The sequence below is a fragment of the Columba livia genome, chromosome 17 (genome assembly GCF_036013475.1).
Source record: "Columba livia isolate bColLiv1 breed racing homer chromosome 17, bColLiv1.pat.W.v2, whole genome shotgun sequence".
Classification (NCBI taxonomy): domain Eukaryota; kingdom Metazoa; phylum Chordata; class Aves; order Columbiformes; family Columbidae; genus Columba; species Columba livia.
The window spans coordinates 1,767,451-1,787,109 of record NC_088618.1 but is presented as its reverse complement, the minus strand read 5'-3'; the positions used below and the strand labels follow the sequence as shown (position 1 = coordinate 1,787,109).

Here is a 19,659-nt window from a genome sequence, read left to right as displayed (position 1 = left end):
TCAGAGCTCAGCTCCTCAGGGGGTGAATGTTATTCAACAGAAATTTTGTGTATGGGCAGATGTGACTCTTGCTTTGCCATCCTCAATTAAACTATGAGCCCTACTGACTTCACGCTTAGAGCACAAATAGTTGACAAATGTGCAGATTTCCGATGAACCCCATTTCTGCGAGGCTGCTTTTCCCGGCTGCTCCCAGGCAGCCAGGACTACCAAGCTCTGGGGTTCATTGCTGTGTAATTGCTCTTGACCACTTTGAATTGTGTGTAAAACACAATCGCTTCCACTGGTAAAAGCCTCTGGGGATGGAAATTTGAGTCTCTTTGGGGTGTAGCTGGCTCAGAAGTTTTCCCCTAATAGCTGCTCTTAAAAAGCCTGACTTTTCCACAAGGGCAGTTTAAGAAAGGACGAATAGGAGCCCGTCCTTCTGTGGACATTGACAACAGTTTCTTTTCCTGCAAACCAATATACCCAAAACCTGTCCTGTTTTTGACAGGCCACATTTTCTAGATTACTAATAACTTTTGTTGCTCCCTTTCAGTCTTAAAAAAAACCCAGTTTTGTGTATTAAATGAAGCTAGCTCCATCCTAACAGCTAATACTGTGCTTTGGGCAACTCTTGAAATGTTTGGGGAAAGAAGAAGGCCTCATCCACATTAGCTTCTGGTCTGGCAAACCAAACCCACGTACACTGGGTACCCACGTACCCACATCAGCCCCTTTGCCTTTATTTTACATAGATTTTTGAAAGGTCTGCCTAGCGTTTCTGGCTCTCTGAGCAGGTCTACATTGTCGATATAGCCTTTCCGTTTCCCTGTGTGTCCTTTCTGAACAAGCTGTGCCCTTTCGTATCAGTATTCCAGTCAGGTGAGTTCTTCCCTCAAATCTCCTGTTCTCTAAGAAAAAGCGAACGCTATGAGGTCCTTCTCATAACTTCTGTAATTTGACAATCCCTCTTTATTAGCACTGGCTCTGTCATCCCGGTTTACTGCCGGGAAAACAAAGATTTTCACCGCATGAGATAATAACTATAAAAAAGATTCAGATGGCTGTAAATAGCACAATAAGACTAATTTTCAGTATATTGTTTCAAGATGACTTGCAGAGATTTAGCCGATTAAGAATAGTAAGTGTTGGGTTGATATAGATTCATGCCTCACACCGACAAGAGACCCAGGGCCAGTCTGTGCAGAAAGCTGCCGGGAGATGGAAAAGTCCCGCATTGGGAGCTTTGAAAATGAATTTAAAAATGGAGATTGCAGCGGAAGAAATAATGAATTTAATTGGAAAAAATCACCTGGCACCCACAGGCAGGATTTAGCCCTTGGGGACATTTCTATTGCCTTGTCCTTGGAAGGGACAGGTACTGAGTATCTTGAGAACAAGCTGTTGTAACAAGTTCCTTCTCGCGGCTGAGTCCAGCGCAGAGCTCGGCACCAGGTCCGGTTAGACAGGGGGAGGCTGAAGGAACATCTGTTTTCACATATGCAGAGTGCCAAGTGCAGCCCAGGTTAGATTATTGTATTAATATGTTACTCCTATAACTAACTTTATGGTCATATTTGGCAATTAATTATTTGATATCTTTGTCTGGCCTAGAAACAGAAATAATGCCGTAACCATTGTCAGCTCAGGACTAGCTCAGGGCTAATGGTACATGGATAGACCCAAACCCTCCTGCGCAGCTCTGTTGTGTGCTTGTGAGGACAAAGCGCTGCTCTTTTTGCTCTTCTCTGGAGAGCCTGCTCGGTAAGTGCGACCTGAAAAACAAGAGGGCTGGTCCAACTTTGGGAACAAACTCACCCTTACTAATAGCGATAGAAAAAGGACATGACCCATTAGAACACAGCGATTTATGTTCTTTTCAAAACAACAAATTAATCCCTCCAGACTTTCCACTCAAACTGCTTTTGTGAGACTATTAAGGAACCCCTGAAGTGGAAGTGGGTAATATCTTCTTGTCTTTTTTTCCTTTAAAGTAATGCCATAACCAGCTTTAAGGAAGATCCAAACAGAGGAAGAAATAGGAAAGTGAATGGTTTGTGTTCAAGAAGTCCATAAATCTCCACTGCTGTAAGGAGCAAGGCTTGCTCTTTTCCTCTTGAATTGCTTCCATTTTCCACATGCTTTTCTGAGAACTTGATTATTTTGGCTTCTGGCCATGGTCGTCAATACCAACCGCTGGGAAATTCGTTCTGTCACCCATTGTCCGGGTGTCCCAAAAAACTGTTTCAGCAGCCACATTTTTTGGTACTCCCAAAAGATTTAACATGTGACTGCAACAAAGTCAACCCTTTAGTTTACCTGCATTTTAAAGAAATTCACCATTGCTAGTGAATTTGTTATAGTGATTGGACACACAATCCCTGGTTAGGTGCTGAAGTCAGTGCTGCCAGCCCCCGGAACTGCCTTCCCCGCGTTACAATTCTGAAGGTCCCTCCATTTCTGGTCACGGCCATAGTCGTGTCAGGCTTGCTGGGGGTTCAAGGATTTCAGTCCCTGCTCCACTGAATATTTAATATAAAATAAGAAATACTAATCCACTTCTTTCTCAGGGAGCACCCCCTGACTAGCCCATGGAGTACCCCTTCTCTTTCTGACCTAGGCAATATTTTATTATTGAATGTAAACGGAGCAGGTCCAATAGGTGAGAGTGAGCATCAAGCAGAGACTCAAAATGCTCTTCTGGAACAAAAGGCAACTGTGGTCCCTTGGGCAGGAGAGGGATCTGAGCACAGACCTCCCACCTTCTGGGCAGATACTGTAGATCCTAAAGGCAGCTTTAGCTTTGGGGAAGACTTATGAGAAATGTCACTGCTTTAGGAGCATCTTCCTTCTTGTGAGGGTCTGTGAGAGGGCTGGGTATTGCACACCAAGTGGAACAGAATGGGAGCAATGCCACCCCCGTCCCCCTCACCTGAGCATGATCACCCTCCATTTAGTTGCTGTTGCAACCTAGATTTATCGTCTTTTCATAAATACGGCAGTTTTGACGAGCTGCATCTTCCCTGGATTATAACCGGCACCCACCAGAAAGCAATGATCTGAAGTGTCTGTAAATATCTCTTACTCAGTTTCACAGCATCACTTTGAAAGGGCAAATAACATCTGGGAAAACGGGAAATGGCATCTGCAGTTACCAGTGGTTTTGCCTTCTTATTTTTATTTTTTAATTTATTGTGCCTAGAAATCACCCGAGCTTAGGCTGGCAACTGTGTATGTGCTAATTAAAAGACATCCCTTCTGCCATCAACCTGATTGTCTCTATAAGCAAGACAATGCGTAGGAGGAATAAAAGGTACGTGTCTGTTTGCAGGAGTTCATGAGCTACTGCTCAGAACTAAAACGCATGTTTTTCTTTCCGAGAGGAGAGCTCTGCCCGTTGGATCGAGATGTCCAGCAGAGTTCAGAGATTAATTTCATTTTGATAAAAAGACCCAGGCACCTGCTCTCCATATCGCTTGATGCGGTGTGCGGAGCAAACTGGTTGCTAAGCCTGAAGGGGGCCGGAGGGATGTGACTCTCAGCCTGTGCTCTGCTGAGCTGCTCACACCCCCCGCAGCCTCTTACTCCAGGAGACTCGCTTGTTTTTTATTGAGGAGTGAAAGGGACCTTGATCCTGCAGACTCCAAATGATATCAGTGGCTTTGGATCAGCCCCGAAGACTCTCGTGGATGTTTTCATTTCTGCTCACTGCCCGGTTTGCTTGAAAACAAGAGTTGTTATCAGCGTCCTTCCATTTCTCTGTTTGATGTTGGTGGCAACTCACCTCCTAAATTGCTTAGTGCTGGTTTGGCTCCTTGGAGAAGGAGGGGGCAGAGGGACGTGTGTGCTCAGAGGGACCGTCCGTCCTCAGCGGTGGGACGGACGGACAGCAGACGTGGTGTGTGAGCTCCGAGCGCTGCCGGACGTGCAGGAGAAACATTCTAATTCCTGCCCAGAATTGGTGCGTGTGGTTCCCAGCTAAAGGCAACTTCTCCCATCATTAGTCTGGAGTGTTAGTTACAGGTTTGGGGATTTATTTGTTTTATATAAAGTACAAAGGATATTGCTGTCAGAGGCTAGCAAAGAGTTCAGGAAAAGAGAGAAATTCCAGTTAATAGGCCTGTTTGTCAGAGTAACAATTTTGGTGAATCGTGAAGGATTTTTGCTTTTTTTAGACAGTTTTTCCTCCAATTATTATATAGTCTTGGCTTATGGGTCTGAATTTAGTTCTTACTTCAGGAGGCATCATGACTGGAAAGTGCACGTCAGAAGTCTTTAAAGGATTAGTGCTCCGCATATAACTACTAAAATTGATTTGTGAATTAGGGGTCCCCTTCACAGAAGTAATCAAGTTTTCTTTCTGCAAGCAGTGAAATTCCTTTCTTGTAGCTGTCAGTGTGGTCGTTCTGCATCGGGGTAAGATATCGACACTGGCAACAGCAGAAACAGGCAGAGATTAAATAAGAGGAAAGCAGCAATCTCCATTGAGTAGAGCTGTTCCAGACCAATTGCAAATACAATAAAACTATAAGGCCCGACCCTGCTCTTGGAAAAATGCTCCTTCAGTAGCAGTGCAACGATTTTATATGATGTTGGTAATGAAAATACATCTTGGAGGTGCTGCAACCTGCACTTCTTGCACAACAGGACTTCAGTATAGTGATAATTATCCAGCTCAGAAAACCTCCCTTCTCTGCTGATTGCTGAGTGCACACTTGAGGATCCCAGCTGCTGTAAAGCGCTGCTAACAGTCTGGGTAAGAAATACACTGAAGTGAATGCTGAAACAAAACCAGCCAACCAAAGCCAGCTGAAGAAGTGGGTAGCGGAAGATCTCTAGTGAACAACGTTTACCATTCAGGAATCAAACTGTAGGAACAGGTAAAGGGAAGAAAAATACTTCTTTTCAACAGGAGGTTGAAAGGGTGAGTGCATGTGAAATGGACAGCTTGATTAGCAACTAATGAATAAAGCCCACGCTGCTCTTGCAAGAACCATTGGGAACATTTTCCAAGGACTCTGGTCCCCCCAACAACGGGACTGAGACCCGAGAGCCGAGGTGAGCGGGGCCACGGATGAACGAACAGGGACCAGGAGTGTCCCAGAGCAGCCTCTGCCATCAGGTTACACTGGGCAGCTCTGGTGGAATCCACCGCCGCTGGCTCTGTGCGAGAGAGGAATCTCACTCCACAGGCACCAACCCCAATGCAATCAGGTTCTACCGAAGTGGTTCTCGGTGCTCCAGTCTCCGCAGCCCGGCTGGAGACGTCGGTTGTGTCGGGGCACAGGGAGAAACAACCCGAGCCAAAGATACGTACTTTCAAACAATATATTGGCCAAAGGAAACGGCAGAAAGAAGGAAACAAATCTTTTGTGCTGCTTTTGCTTTGTTCTGGATTAATTAATTTCAGGACTGACCATTCAGAGTCTACAGGTGCAGAGAAACAGAAAGTTCACCCAACTTAATGCCATTAGGCTGATGAAAAGTAATAATATCTGAGCTTTTAGAAGTGTTTGTCAGAAACAGGCTGTTCTGTTGCTGCTCATTTCAAAGGCCAGAGCATGAGAAGGGGCACGTGGGAGGAAATTAGAGAGTCCTTTATAAAGCAATGACCATTCGCTTTTCTGCCCCGTTAGGGGGCAAGGATTGTTCCTTCATAGACCCAGTTCCATAGACACTATAAAGCTCAAATGCTGGTATTGCAGCCCAAGTCATGCAGTATTGCTTCTCCAAAACCAACACGTATTTCACTGTGCTCTATATCTTAGTGTACTAGAACTAATCTACTAAAATATTCATGTAGCAAAGAAAAATGGGAATAAAAAAAATAAAGTATGCAGAGTGTGTCAGAATTAATGTGCCCAGTGGAACATTAACTTTTGTATTCCTAAGGGGTTTTTTTAAGCTTGCCAACTTAATGGTGTGTTCTGACACAGCATTTTGCATTTAGTGTATTCCTTTTTTAAAGTTCAAAGACAAAATGAAATAAGGATGGGAAGGGGTGGGGAAGGTGGAAGAAAATTAAAGAGGACCAGGAACAATAGAGCTGAGTCCTTCCCTTGGTGAGTAAAGCTCATAAACACCTTGAACCGACAATTTCATACATCAGATGAGGTTCAGGGCAGGTAGGCATGGAAACAATGCACTAATTAGAAAAAAACACAAAGATTGAATGAGATTTATGTGATATATGTGCAGAGCTGACCCCTAGATAGTCTGAAATGGATTTCACCCCCTCATGGCTCCTCTTCTAAATGGATATGCATGAAACATTAATGACTTTGCATGAAAAACCCCACACGTCTGTATTTTGTTTTAATTTTTCACTATGTGTTTGTGCCGCGTATGTGCTGAACTCCGTGCTGAATAGTGAGCAGCATTGCTAACAGGCTCCCGAAAATCCACACAGTAAGAAGGATTTGAAAACATTGAAATCTAGTCTCTTACTCTACTCTGCCCCAACGGCAAATTACAGATGAAGCTTTTTACGCTTACACTCGAAAAGAATGAAAATTCATTTTTGGCAACAAGCCAGCTGAGGAAAACGATATTCCAAACGGCACATTTTATAGAAATGGAGAGTGTGAGAAGAGAAGAACAAAGTGGGGTTTGTAACGAGGGCAGTTTTACAAGTGCAGCTGCGTTGTACACACTGATCACCTACAACGTCAGGTTAGACAGGACACCTAAAGCACCCTGGAGTCCGAGTGTAGCCCATTCGCCTGTCACGGAGAGACCCCACAGTCAGTTTTAGGTGGACAACAAGGTCCAAACCAGACTTTATTCTGGCTGGAAAAGTCCAGCCAATGAACCAACCAAACAGGGTTTATACAATGAGTTAGCCCTCTGGCAACATAAACCACAGGTTTGTATATCAGTTGAGGAGATTATCGGGGTGCAACAAAATAGCTTTGGCTATTCCTTTATTTTCTGGCTGAACAAACTCTTTGCAGAATTGAATTGAATTGTGCAGAAATATTCATGGCCAGGGACATAAAGATACGAATCAATAGAGAAAAGAAAAAAAAAGCCAAACCAACAATATTCTAGATTCTTCCCCATCCCAGATTTTCAGTAAACCTGAAGGCTGTGTGGCACTTCAACATTCGCTTTTAATCAAGGCTATAACGAAGCGTGTGCTCAGGTCACTAAGACAAATAAGGTGTCTCTACGTTTAATTAAAAGATTTCTTCATTAAATCGCGCTGTACAAAATTCTGATTTGTTTCATGTTTGTTATGATTACAAGTGCCTCTTGTCGCGCAGCTCTATGCACGAACCTGTACTTTAATCTGCACGAGGAGGTCAAAGGCGCGCGTAGGACATTAATCACCCTAAACCAACTTTCCCTCTGGTTTTATCCCATGCAACACTGAATTTCTGTTATCCCCGGTGTCACAGATGTGGAATGAGGAATTCAGAGACTTTCCCATTGAGGGAATTTTCTGGCGAGGGGGTCACAGACGCGCCGCCTTCCAGCCAGGCCACGCTTGATGAGCTCCCTGGTGCGTGGGTGCAAGTTGAAGTGTCTCATCATATCTCCTCCTTTCATTTTCTCTTTCAGACTCACAGCTAAAGCCGTCGCTGTTCTCTTACCCATCTTGGGAAGCTCGTGGATCTTTGGGATTTTGGCCGTCAATGCCCATGCCTTAGTATTTCAGTATATATTTGCTGTTTTCAATTCGCTACAAGTAAGTACATGGTGGGAAAGTTTATGGCTACTGTAATCCCGTAAATGGATCATTAGTAACGTTTTCACAAGCTTGTGTTTATTGGATTTTTTCTGTGTTCCTTCCTCTGTCTTTTAAGTCTGTGCTGACCATAAAGTGCTGGCAATTGTTCAGTCTGTACAAACACAACTTTAATCCCATTCCTCAGTGCTTCCAGTAGCAATAATTAAATAAATGAGACAGCGAGCTTGAGAAATGAAATTCATTCTTCCAGCACCATCTACCACAGGCAGGATTCTTTAACAGAGATAACAGAACGATTTTTCAGTGTCAGTTTGAGGCTCCATTACTGAGACTAAATGAAAGCGAGCAGCAGTTTGTGTTAAGGTGCAGCATAAGGGGAAAAGCGGAGTCGTTCTGCAGGAACCAGCTCGTGTCTCTCACAGGCCGCATTTCAGTCCCCTGCCTTCTAAAGACACTGATCCAGAAAAACAGCTCTTTCCAAGAAGGAATTGAAGCATCTGCTTTAAGTGGATGTTCCAGTAGAGGCATAAATAGGTGTGTTAAAATTCTGTCCTGAATAATGATTACAAGGTGGGGGGAGATGAACTCTTGTAAATCCCTTATTGTCTCAGGAACAATTAGCGCTATGGTCACAGCAAGAGGGCAAAAGAGCTCTCCCCGTAAGCTGATAAAGAAAGTTCCAATTTCCAACCAAAATAAAAACATAACTTGGGCTGAACAGTCCCCTAAAGAAAATGAAATTGTTTTGGAAGGGAAAGGAGATGAGACCTTTTCACCTTCTATTGGACAAGAAGGAAAATTCTGTTGTGAAAGCGTTCCTAGTGCTAATAGCTCTGTTTGCTAATGTAAAAGTATTGATCTGGCGTTTCCCCAAGGAGATTTACATCTGGCTTTATATTTACAAGTACAGACAAGAAGTTCTCTTGTTCTCATGAAAACAGAATTCCTGCTGCTTTCCAGCCAGGCTTTTCTCCTTCCGCACCCCAAAGTTTCCGAGTTGCTGTTTTACAGGAAAAGATCCGGTCATACCCCATAGGAACGGAATGCTGCAGGTTTCCCCGGTTCAACACTGGCACAATTCGGGCTACTCTTCAATATTTATAGATCTCCAGCTACTCCATGCCTGCTTTACACAATACCATGAGAAATACATCATTGTATTCCATTTATCACAGTCAGTCTTCAGCCTTCTCCATTTTATCTGTTTTCAGGGATTTTTCATGTTCCTGTTCCACTGCCTTCTGAATTCAGAGGTACGTAACCGAACGGCATTAACAAAGCTGGCATTACCTAATTCAAGTAATGTGAGTACAAAGAAAGAAAACACTTTCTCCATCACCTGCTATGCCACTGGTTTATTTTTTCCTTTCAATTAATACATGACTGTTAGTGACTGTGACTTGCGGAATTTTGACCTATGCTTGATGTTTATTTTATTTAACATGAGAAAGATGGTTTTTTCTGTTTTGGTTGTTTGGTTTTTGAATATATATATACATGTATATATGTATATATGTATATACGTATATACGTATATATGTATATATGTATATATGTGTATATGTGTGTGTGTATATATATATATACACACATATATATCACAGAATCACAGAGTCGACTGGGTTGGAAAAGACCTCAGAGATCATCGAGTCCAATCCTTGGTCCAACTCTAGTCCGTTTACTAGATCATGGCACTAAGTGTGTATATATACACATGTGTGTATATATATGTATGTATATATATGTGTGTATATACATATACTTACATATATATATATATGTATATAAGAGAAGCAGCTCAAGACCCATGGAAGCAGCCCTCCCCAGGCATGGGCCGTGCTGCCGGGGGATGATGCTGCAATGGCAGGAGCAGGTCTCACTCTGGCTTGGTTACATCTACAGCTGCAGAGAGGAAAAGAAACGTTATTCTCAGCAAAACCTACTTTTGGAAGTTGCTCTTGCAATCCTTAATGGGAAACCAAACAGACTAGAACATATTCCAGGTATTTTCCTTGGCAGGTAGTTTAGGTTTCCAGACGCACCTTTTCGCATTGAAGCTGTACAGAGCGACGGGGTAAAGCCAAAGCAAAGGGGATGTAAATGGGGCTTGTGGAGACCTTGTCTGCCGGGCCCGGCGTTTGCAGCATCCCCTGCTCGTGGCGATCACAGAAAGTGCTCAGCAGCACGGATGAGTGAGCGTGAAACTTTCCCGTTCTGCCCCTGCTGTTCTGGATGGTGCTGAGCAGCTCTGCCCCACACCTGCTGCTCTTTCCTATGCAACAATAGCACCCCAGCTCTTCCACGGAGACGTTATTATTTATTAATATTTGCCAACCTATTCAGTCTTAGAGCATTGATATGATCTTTGCTACAATCCGTTTGGAGAGTCGGGATTGACTATGAAATGCTTGATCTTTATTGAAATCAATTAAAGTCAGCAGGCAGGTTAAGGGTAAGGAGGACAACTGTTTCTTTATTCCGCTCTCCTCCTGGCTCAGAAAGCTTTCTTCCTGCTGTCAACCTTCAGACATTTGTCTTACATCAAATACAAATATTTGAATTGTTCCCTTTTTTCTAAGTCTCATGAGAAACTAAATTCAGAAACTTTTTGGCATATGTATCCTCAGAAACCAGTTCATGTAGAGCTAATGTGAATGTCACTTTGGGAGAGCAGGTCTTGTTGGCTCCATCGTATGCTGTGCATATCTAAAATACCCCTTCAGCTAAACTGCAGGAATTGCTGAGTATTTCATTCTTAGCGTAGAAGTAAAACTCAGATACTGTAAAGTGAAATCTGCACATATTGCCAAGTGGTGGGGTAAAAAAAGAGCTTTATTCCCAGCGCCCCTGGACAAGAAATACACATTATGAAGAACACAGGAGAGTGGATTTGACAGGGACCTGAGCAGCCTTTCCCCAGCACAGGTTTAATGCTCAGTCATGTCATCAAAGCCCCTTGCTCTCTCGCAGCAATCTGGCTCCATGTCTCACCACTCCTAAATCCTAGTTCTCATCTTTCTTACTGTAGCTACAGCTTATTCTTCTCTTAGCTACCACATGTATACAAAGTAGATAATTCCCTTCCTCTCCACAGGAAAAGGACTTACCCTGTCTTCCCCCAGTCTCCTCTTTTGATTAGGCATCCAGAGCTCCTTGTAAGAGGAGTTTTCTTGCCCTGTGATCATCCTCACTGCCTCGTCAGGGCTGTCTCAGCTGGCCCCTGTTTGTCCTGGGATGCTGGACACAGCACTGTACCTGAGGCCAGGGCAGGATGGGGAGGAAGGATTCGTTTGTGTATTTACTTCACAGGCTACGCTTCTCCTGACGAGATGTTCTTTATCACCAAATCACAACACTGGTCAATCACTTCCAGCCAGTGACCCTCGATAAATCTCACCCGCTTGCCTACAGAATGACTGTCCCACCATCTTTATGCAGCTGATCCTTTTCACTTTGGTATAGAGTCTTCCTGCGTCTATAGGGAATTTCATCCAGCATCTTAAATAATTTCTGTTTCCAAAGGCTGGCAGCTGGTTTACATCTGTGGTGCCTGTGCTGGGGGAGCTGCGGGGAGAGCCGGCCGGGCCAGGCGAGCCTGGGGCTGTACATTCCCTTACACAACGTGAAACTGTCCTAGTGAGCTGCTGCAAATCAGTATAACGGCACCTCACGCAATCTTTCAAACCAGGACTGCAGATGTATGTGCATGTGCCCTTCAGCCCTCTGGGTTTTTTTGCTTTTGTTATTTCTTATTTTTAACAAGCAGAATGGTAATGCAGTCCTACCTTGGGCATCTAGGATAACGCCGCTAACATGAGAGTGTTGCCAATGAAATGAGGCATAAGTGAGGCTATAAAATACTGTCTGTTTAAAGCATGGGTACTTGAAAAGTGAAGTTAAAATTTAAAACAAGACCATAAATATAACAAAAAATGTAGGGGTGGATTGTTTCTTGCTTTTTAGTACAGTGATGTTCGTGTGGAGAAAAGAGAGCGGGGAAAGGATTGTAGGCTGCACCTGTGAGAATGAACACGACTTTTTCAAAAGAAATCTTCTACCTGGTTTCATTTTTTTTATTATTTCCCGAAGGTCAGAGCTGCCTTTAAGCACAAAACCAAAGTCTGGTCCCTCACCAGCAGCTCGACCCGCAACATCAACGTGAAACCCTTCCATTCAGACATTGTAAGTAGCCCTCCTGGTTTTTCCCTTTCCCTATTGTACTTGCAAGTGTTCCACATTAAATTCTGTTGGAAAGAACAGGACACAAAAGACACGTGGTTATTTTTAGTACCTGGTGTGAACAGGTAGAATCGGCAAGTATTAAGTTGCAGCTACAGCGTCTGTTTTGAAAGCAAAGGACATAGTTCTGCTTTCTGGTGAACTATCAAATAAAAGTAAGCAAAGGTTTATGAACTCTGGAGTATGATTCGATGAGACCATTCCCACCAGTTGACATGTATTTCCTATTACACATTCCAGCAGCATTTTGGCAATGGATTTGTCTGACGATGATGGCTTTTTGATAGGGCACTTTTACACTTCAGCCCGAGGAGTAAACTCTAAAATAAATCAACGCTTGAATATGCTTTTCTTCCTCTCCTTAAATTGTCTTGAGGCAAAAGACATTTGTTTTTGTAAAGAACCAGACTTCTGAAGTGATAGGTATTATTACATGATTGCTGCCAATCGCCTTATATCCCGGCTATAACTGTTTAAAAATCCTTTATGGCATGTGCTCTCAGGACTCTGTGACAACAGTGTAACGGAAATAGAGCTTTCAAGCTTTTATTTCATCCAGACAGGAGTGGTTTAGCAAAATAAATCAATCTATTTTCCATATCATTTTGTTTTCCAGATGACTGGGACCAGGCCGGCCACAACCCCCACCAAGCTCAACACCTGGGACAAGAGCAGCAATTCAGGCAACCGCATTGATTTATCAGCAGTGTGACGGCAGCACCAGCTTCGCCCTGGAAATCGAGCCGTACGTCCAGGACCCTGACGCAGTGTCACCGTTGGTCTTCTTTCTTCTCACCATTCATACCAGCAGAAAACTGCTTTTTAATCACTGCCTAAGAACTTGGAAATCGCCATATTGGGGTTTTTTGAGTAAATAGCCCTCATTCGCTTGCCTTCAAAACCGTAACACATTCTACCACTTGGCCATTAGCAATATCTGTAAAACTAACTAGCACAAGTATACACTGGATGGTTTTGTCAGCAACGATGAAAACACTAGGTACGCAGAAAGGGCAATAAGCTATCGGAATCATTCCAGCTCCCAGCACCGAGAGGCAACGAACCTCTGGAAAGATGGACTTTTATGCTCTAAAATAACATTCTTCCCATTGTGATGTTGTAATGGGGCTATTCTGGTCTTGCTGTGTGCTCTCTGTTTACATTTATTACTTACAGATCCAATTATCAAAGTGAAACCTATTCAAAATACATAGCACGGTGATTAATTGAGATGCTACGAGGAAGCCAGAACTGGAGGGAGAAGTGGGTTCCAGCTACTCAGGTCTCAGCTCGGCCGTGGGATCAGCCAAGGTAACATGCACGTATGTCTCTGTGTACATAAATAGTGTATGTAACAGGTAAAACAGGTATGTGGCCCATTAGTATTTTAGATATTCCTGTTTACATTGTATCTGCAAAAGGCAGAAACAGCCAAGGGTGTCCTATAGCTATCCAAAGCATTTCTATCGCTGATTTGTGTCTGCTGACATATCACAATGCAAAGTGTTTGTGCTGCTTTGCCCGAAGCTTTTGGATGCAATCAGCAGCTGCCCATCAAGCGCATGTTGCAAACGCGCTGTAGCTTTTGGAAACCAAAACCTGGCACTGTGACTTATCTTCCTCCTTTTACTGGTCGAACGCAGACACTGAATTCCAACCTCAAATACATAACACAACGATATACTGTGAAGACAGCCAGACTACAAATAAGCCTATGCATTGTTACCTACAGACATCTTTTAAATAGGTCTCTGCAGAGCCTTTTGTGGTTTTAAACTCTGCTCAGCACTTAATAGCTTCTGCTTTAGTACTGCTATGAGTATCTGTAAGGAGAAAAAACCAACACTGTAATTTTTCTTTTGACCAGTGTTCTGTACGTTCTCAGAGCGACATTTGGAGCGCAGGGGGGGTAATCTCAGCTGTGCCCACGATGCACCTTTCCCGCTGGGGGTGAAGCTGAATGTAAAGCTGGGAGGTCAGAGCCCTAAACCTGTGTCTTGCTCCAGGATTTACAGCATCCGGGGGCTCCGGAACCCTTTCCAGAGACGAGTCCCCTTGGCCGATGCTGTTGCAGCCGTGTCTGCGCGTCCCGGCTCCTCCTGTTTGCAGTCTGGCCACCAGCCCAGGTGTACTGGTTTGCAGGAACCAGCAAGGTAACTGTATTGGCTTTCCCGATACACCGGGCTATCAAACACTACAAAAAGAGGTGAACATGCAAATCTTCAGTCTTGTTTTCTGGTGGTTTGGGGTTTTCTCTGTTTGTTTTTCCCCCTTAACTAAAGGTCTGTACCTTCATCAGCTCAGACTGTTTCTGGTCCCAGTGAATCTTGCAAGATATCTACTACTGATTTCCAAGAGAAAAGCTATTTGCACCCTAATGTGCAGGGTGGAAATAATTGTTTATTAGATAGCAAATTTGTAAAAAAACCCAACAAGATAAAAGTAAATTGATCTTTAGGTAACAGGAAACATTAGTTAATTAGGACTGATTTTAGTGAAGTGCTTCATCCAAAAGAAGCGGAGTTGAAAGTTTAGAAAACAGTAATGCGCTTCATTTTTTATTGATTTAAAGAGAGTTTTCTCCGTGTTCCCTTCCTGCACTAATTAACAACGATCTGTTCCAGTTTGGGCCAATCTTTTCCACCTCCTGTGCCAAGACCCGTTGGTACAGTCACCAAACTGAAACCCCACAACGCGCCCAAGTTTGTCTGTGGCTACAAATGGAAACATCCTACAGAAATTCTCTTAGTTTCAGCAGCTAGATGCTGGATTTATGCGTGACCAGAGCAGCACACGACATGCTGCGTGAAATGCATGCATGTGTGAAATATATAGGCGTCTATGCTTGTGTTTGCTATTGCTAAATAACAAGTTGTTGACAGATAACTTTAAAAGGCAGGTCAGTAAAAGCCAAATATCTAAGTGGCTATGTCTTTATTTTGGCTTTTGTACATGGCGTTTCCTGAGCCTTTGCTACATGGGACTGTCTTCCAGCTGTGCAAACATCTGGGCTGTTCTTGGCCTAAGAATTCGGATGTTTTTTCTTTCCCCCAAAAGACACAGTAGAAGGAGCCCTTGGAATGTATGGAAGGGACTGTAATAGAACAGTACTGTGACAACAGCCTTCGGTGTTTGTGTTGTGCTCAGACAATGTATTTAAGCATATTTTTTATACTGGAGCGTGTGGGTTTGTGTTGTGGGGGTTTGTGTTGTGGGGTTTGTGGGGTGGGGTTGTTGTTGGTGGTGGTTTTTTTCTTACACTGTGACCATGGATATAGGTTGAAACCCTTTATGATCATTTCTCTTCTAGTCATTGTATTATAGCACAAACAGTTCTGTGAATGAGTGATAGGACATATAAACACTTTTTAAAAAAAAAAAATCTTAATTTTTAAGAATATTTCCCTCTACAGCGTTTTCATTGCCTGTATTTCCTCCTGTGCTGATGTATATTGGTCAGCTATGTCACTACCCGAGGTCCATTTGAAAACACACATGCGACATACACGTGACAGTACAGAAAACCAGTAGCATAAAGGGCTAAATCTGTTTTTGTCCAGGTATCCTGTGTTTTACAATTGTCCTCCAAAAATAGGAACAGTGTGAAAACGTTTTTGGTTCTGTACTTTGGACTGTGACACAGATGGATCATAAGCTGGGGGAGCATTTATTATGCTGTATCTACCGAGACCAACGTGGGCAACCTGCGCCCCACACGTTGCCTTCTGAACGTTCCCGGTGATGAAGAGTTGATCTTGTTGTTGATGTCACGCGAGGTCGGGAGCCAGAACGTGTCTGTAATATTAGGCTGGGTATGAGGTTTCTTTCGTTTTTTATAAGCTAGTAAAAAACCGTGAAGTACAAATGTGTTCCATTGCCATCCAAGTCCATTCTTTTTGTTTGATTCAATGTATTTTGTTGATAGCGAATGCAGCAAATGTACTGAATAAGAAAAGCTCAAATGAATCTTCCAACAATCTCTTCTTGTCCTCAGTCTTTTGAAGCCTGAAAATCTTGCCGTTTATTTATGGGCTTGTATATAGCAGCTTTTGCAGTATTGTTTTTCAGGACAGCATCATTTCGTCAGTGGTATGAAATCTTAATTGAATGAGATGTGAGTTTTAAAATAGGTAATGTAGCAAGAATGACTTTGCCAGTAAGTAATAAAATGATTGAGTTTTGTTGGTTTTTTCCTCCAAATAAATAAGAAATCTTAATTTCCTAAAAGGACTTTGTATTTGTTCAAATGATTCTTCTGACGTGGGTCATAAAGAACAGCGTGGCAATGATGGCTCTCGGTGGGTACGATAACCCAGCACAGCTCTATTCAGATGAGGACTCTTGCTCTATGCGTCAGGTGCACACGTAACGTGCAGAAAATATCTTTTGTATTAAAAGTTTATACTTGAAGAAAGTCATACCCTCTTAAAAAAGAGCCTGTTTTATGAAGGATCAGCTGCAGATTATTCTCCTAACCCAACTATTCCAGCAACCTGGCCAAGGTCAGGTCCTAAGTGAAAAAAAATTACATTTATGGATATGACAAATAGATTGTGTCTCAGACTGAGAGGGGAAACTCGTTCTAACAGATATCTAATATAGAATTTTGTGTGTGACATGCACACACACACATTTAGATATATACACACACATTTTAGATATACGAATATATATTAAATAAATATATATATATATGCATCTTTCAGGAGTCTCTTCCCATCACCACTCCTGCACCTTTTTCTACCCTGTTTTCTGTGGCTAGAGAAAAAGTATTTGCTGGATAGGAGGGGATGCACGATTCCCTTCCCATGGCGGTTTCCCTCGAACCACCGCCAGGGGCCGTGTTTGGGATCCTGGGAGCACAGCCCTGGGCACCAAGCTGGGGTTTTGGAAACACCGGGGTTTTGTCATCGCTCTGCTGCATGACCTTCCTAAATAACTTTTCCTAACGATGTGTTTATCCCAGCCGTGAAACGAAGATAAAACTTACAATTGACGAGCGGAGCATTTGTTATCAAATGCTAATGCAACACTGTAATTTGGGCTCTTTCACCTCTTGCTGGCTGCAGTGGTGAGGACTAAAGTGTTGCATGGTGTGACCCCCAACCTTCGCCCTGACCCCAAAACCACTGTGGTACATATTTAGGCTCCACATGTCCTGTTACAATGGAAAGCAGCTGTTAATTGCTACAGGATTAGGACAGAGATTTCTCCACTTTACCTTTTTCTAGCAGGTGCAGAACTGTCCTTCTTGTAGTGGCTGCAGAGTGATGTTCACACGGAGCATCCTTGCACATTGTATTCAACCTCTATGACTACAACACCTTTATCTGAAAATGATAATGTCAATCCAGAAATGTTACATATCAAAGAACAAACGCCTCCAAAAGCTCACGGTCATAGGGGTGCAGATGCCATGTTTCCAAGGTCTGGTTATGATTCATAGGCTGCCAGCTGCCTCCTCTGCAGAGCGGTGCAGATGTGGTGGGGGGATGATGGAAAATAAATAGGAGGGGAACCATGTAATGTAGAATAACTAGGGCAATCCTACCCTGAAATATTAAAGATCGGAATTTAGATGAGAAAGGTGTTTCATCACCTTTCAATACTCATTACAAAGAAACCTTCCTCCCTTTGTATCCCTCCAAATAACGTAGCAAGGCACACATAAAAGAATGCTTTCTGGCTGTTCTGTGAAATGTAAAGGGTACTTCTAACATTCATGACAGAATAATAAATTACATAATTTTTGGCACTGGTTCACATTATGCTTGCCTTTAAAAATATTTTCACTGTATCTATGCTATATTTGGATGACTCTGTGCTATGTCATGGATGATTATTGCTATAATTGCCCTTGTTCACACAATTTTCTTTCTCAATAATCCCATATGTTCTTGGAATGCAGAGGCTATATTTCATCTTGTCAAGGGTGATTACAGTGCTAAATGTACCACTGGCATCGGCACGTTCACCAGGTGCTCCCGCATGGCAGAAATATTGAGTCACCAGGGTGGCTTTGGGGCATCGTTCGGTGCATCTTTACCAAAGGGCTCCCTTGACCAGTGGCTCATTTGCTCAGGGTAATTCCCCACAGAGCAGATCCAGGATGTCTAACTCACCTGCACCAAATGCAACTGACATTTTTGCCTCCCTGTGTTATTTTCTGCAGTTACTGTACAAAAGCTTGACGGGGCATTGCATGTGTTCCTTTAAGCATGCTCCAAACTAAGCATTTGCTTATCTCTATTTATGGACACGGAATAATGCATAAAACAGTTCAATTACAAAAAAAGGGAAAAAAATTGAAGGACAACATCTGTCACTGCAAAAAGCTTTAAGTTTGACTTTGTGTTCATAATATTCTGGAGGAAAATGCACAACCGTACAAAATTTTTACCCTTCCAAAGAGCCTTAAGTTGAGCAGCAGAAATCAAACGCTCCTTGGGAAATCTGGGCCTTATACAGTAGGATTCTGACAACTTAAAATTCATGTTATGTTGGCTATAACATCTTTGTTTCAGGTTCTGCACAGGTCAACTAAATGTGGAACCACAGAATGGTTTTGGTTGGAGGAGACCCTCAGGATCATCAAGTCCAACCATTAACCCACTCCCAGCACTGCCCCACGGCCTGAGAACCCGTGTGTGCAGAGACACGGGTGGGACGGGGAGCTCAGACGTGACACCCCGTTGGCATCAGTACATGTTCCATCATTTCCTTTTTGCTTTCACTGCTTGGACCATCTTAGGAGGGACCCTCCCAGGTTAAAAACGGACATTGCCCTGCAGCTGATGGAATCGGCATCACTCACGTTTTGCGGGGGAGAGCGCAGCATTTGACTGTAGGGCAGAGCTGCAGCCGAGGACACATCGCACGCCTTGTTCCTCCTCTTTGCCACACTGCGGTTGTTGCTTCTTTCCATAATACTGTCAGGGAACTCCTCTCTCTCAAACCTGTTAAGGAAAGTGAATAATTACTGAAAAAGTCACGTCAATGCATTTATCACAGGCAAAAAGCCATGCCAGTGAAGCACTGCAGTCCTTTCTTCTTTTTTCCAGTAGGGGAGAAAGAATCACCCAGAGTGTCACAAATCTGGATTTCTGCATTTGGTTCTACAATGTAGCTGGAAAAAATGTGTGAAAGCTGCTCTCTGCTCGTCCGAAGAGTCTCTAGTGTACATAGCATTTCTGTCAAAATCAGTTATTATTTACACTTACTGAATTGCCTGCCTCAGACACTCAATCCAGGATGCATTTGTACTACAAAATAAAATAACTCGCACTGTGCTCTGCCATCCCGAGAGCAGAGCTTATTTGGATCACAGCAGCCACTTAGGAGGATTTCAGTGGACAGTAAAGGGCAATATTTGCTCCACGACTTCAGGAAAGTCACTTCTATGAGTAATTCCTCTTTGAATCCATGGCTTTTGAAATCAAACTTATTTTCTAGTCCGTCAGCAGACTCGAGGCACGGAAGGCGCAGGCACCGCAAACCAGGTGCTGAAGAGCCTCCCCCACTCCAGCACTCGCTGCCCTGTGCGGTTGCAGCTCCGCTCTGGGGCAAAAAACGTGTGATGCAAGGAAGAACATCCCCAGGCCTGTTCCCTGCAGGCTCCTCAGTCCTGTGCTGAGGATGGAGCAAAGATTCACCTGGAACGGGCTCAGCCCGACAGGTCCGCAGCAGCGCCGGGGCTGCAGCATCACTCGCTCCCCGCATCCTGCATCCCAACCCCTTCCTGAGCC

General features: G+C 43.4%; 1 protein-coding gene and 1 long non-coding RNA gene across 6 annotated transcripts in view; one reads left to right on the top strand and one right to left on the bottom strand.

Moving 5' to 3' along the window:
* ADGRD1 (adhesion G protein-coupled receptor D1) overlaps positions 1–16,141 on the top strand; it is a 120,273-nt gene extending 104,132 nt beyond the window's left edge. For all 5 annotated transcript variants that reach the window (XM_065032803.1, XM_065032804.1, XM_065032806.1 and 2 more), the window contains 4 exons: positions 7,546–7,672; positions 8,887–8,928; positions 11,765–11,857; positions 12,531–16,141. In XM_065032803.1, the coding sequence (XP_064888875.1) occupies positions 7,546–7,672; positions 8,887–8,928; positions 11,765–11,857; positions 12,531–12,626 (358 nt within the window). In that variant the 3' untranslated portion in view covers positions 12,627–16,141. The remainder of the gene's footprint in view (positions 1–7,545; positions 7,673–8,886; positions 8,929–11,764; positions 11,858–12,530) is intronic.
* On the bottom strand, positions 15,805–19,286 carry LOC110358221 (uncharacterized). The gene is made up of 2 exons (XR_010466687.1): positions 18,729–19,286; positions 15,805–17,244 (listed from the first exon to the last, which is right to left on the bottom strand). It is a non-coding gene; the product is annotated as an uncharacterized LOC110358221 (long non-coding RNA).
* Positions 19,287–19,659: the final 373 nt, after the last annotated feature.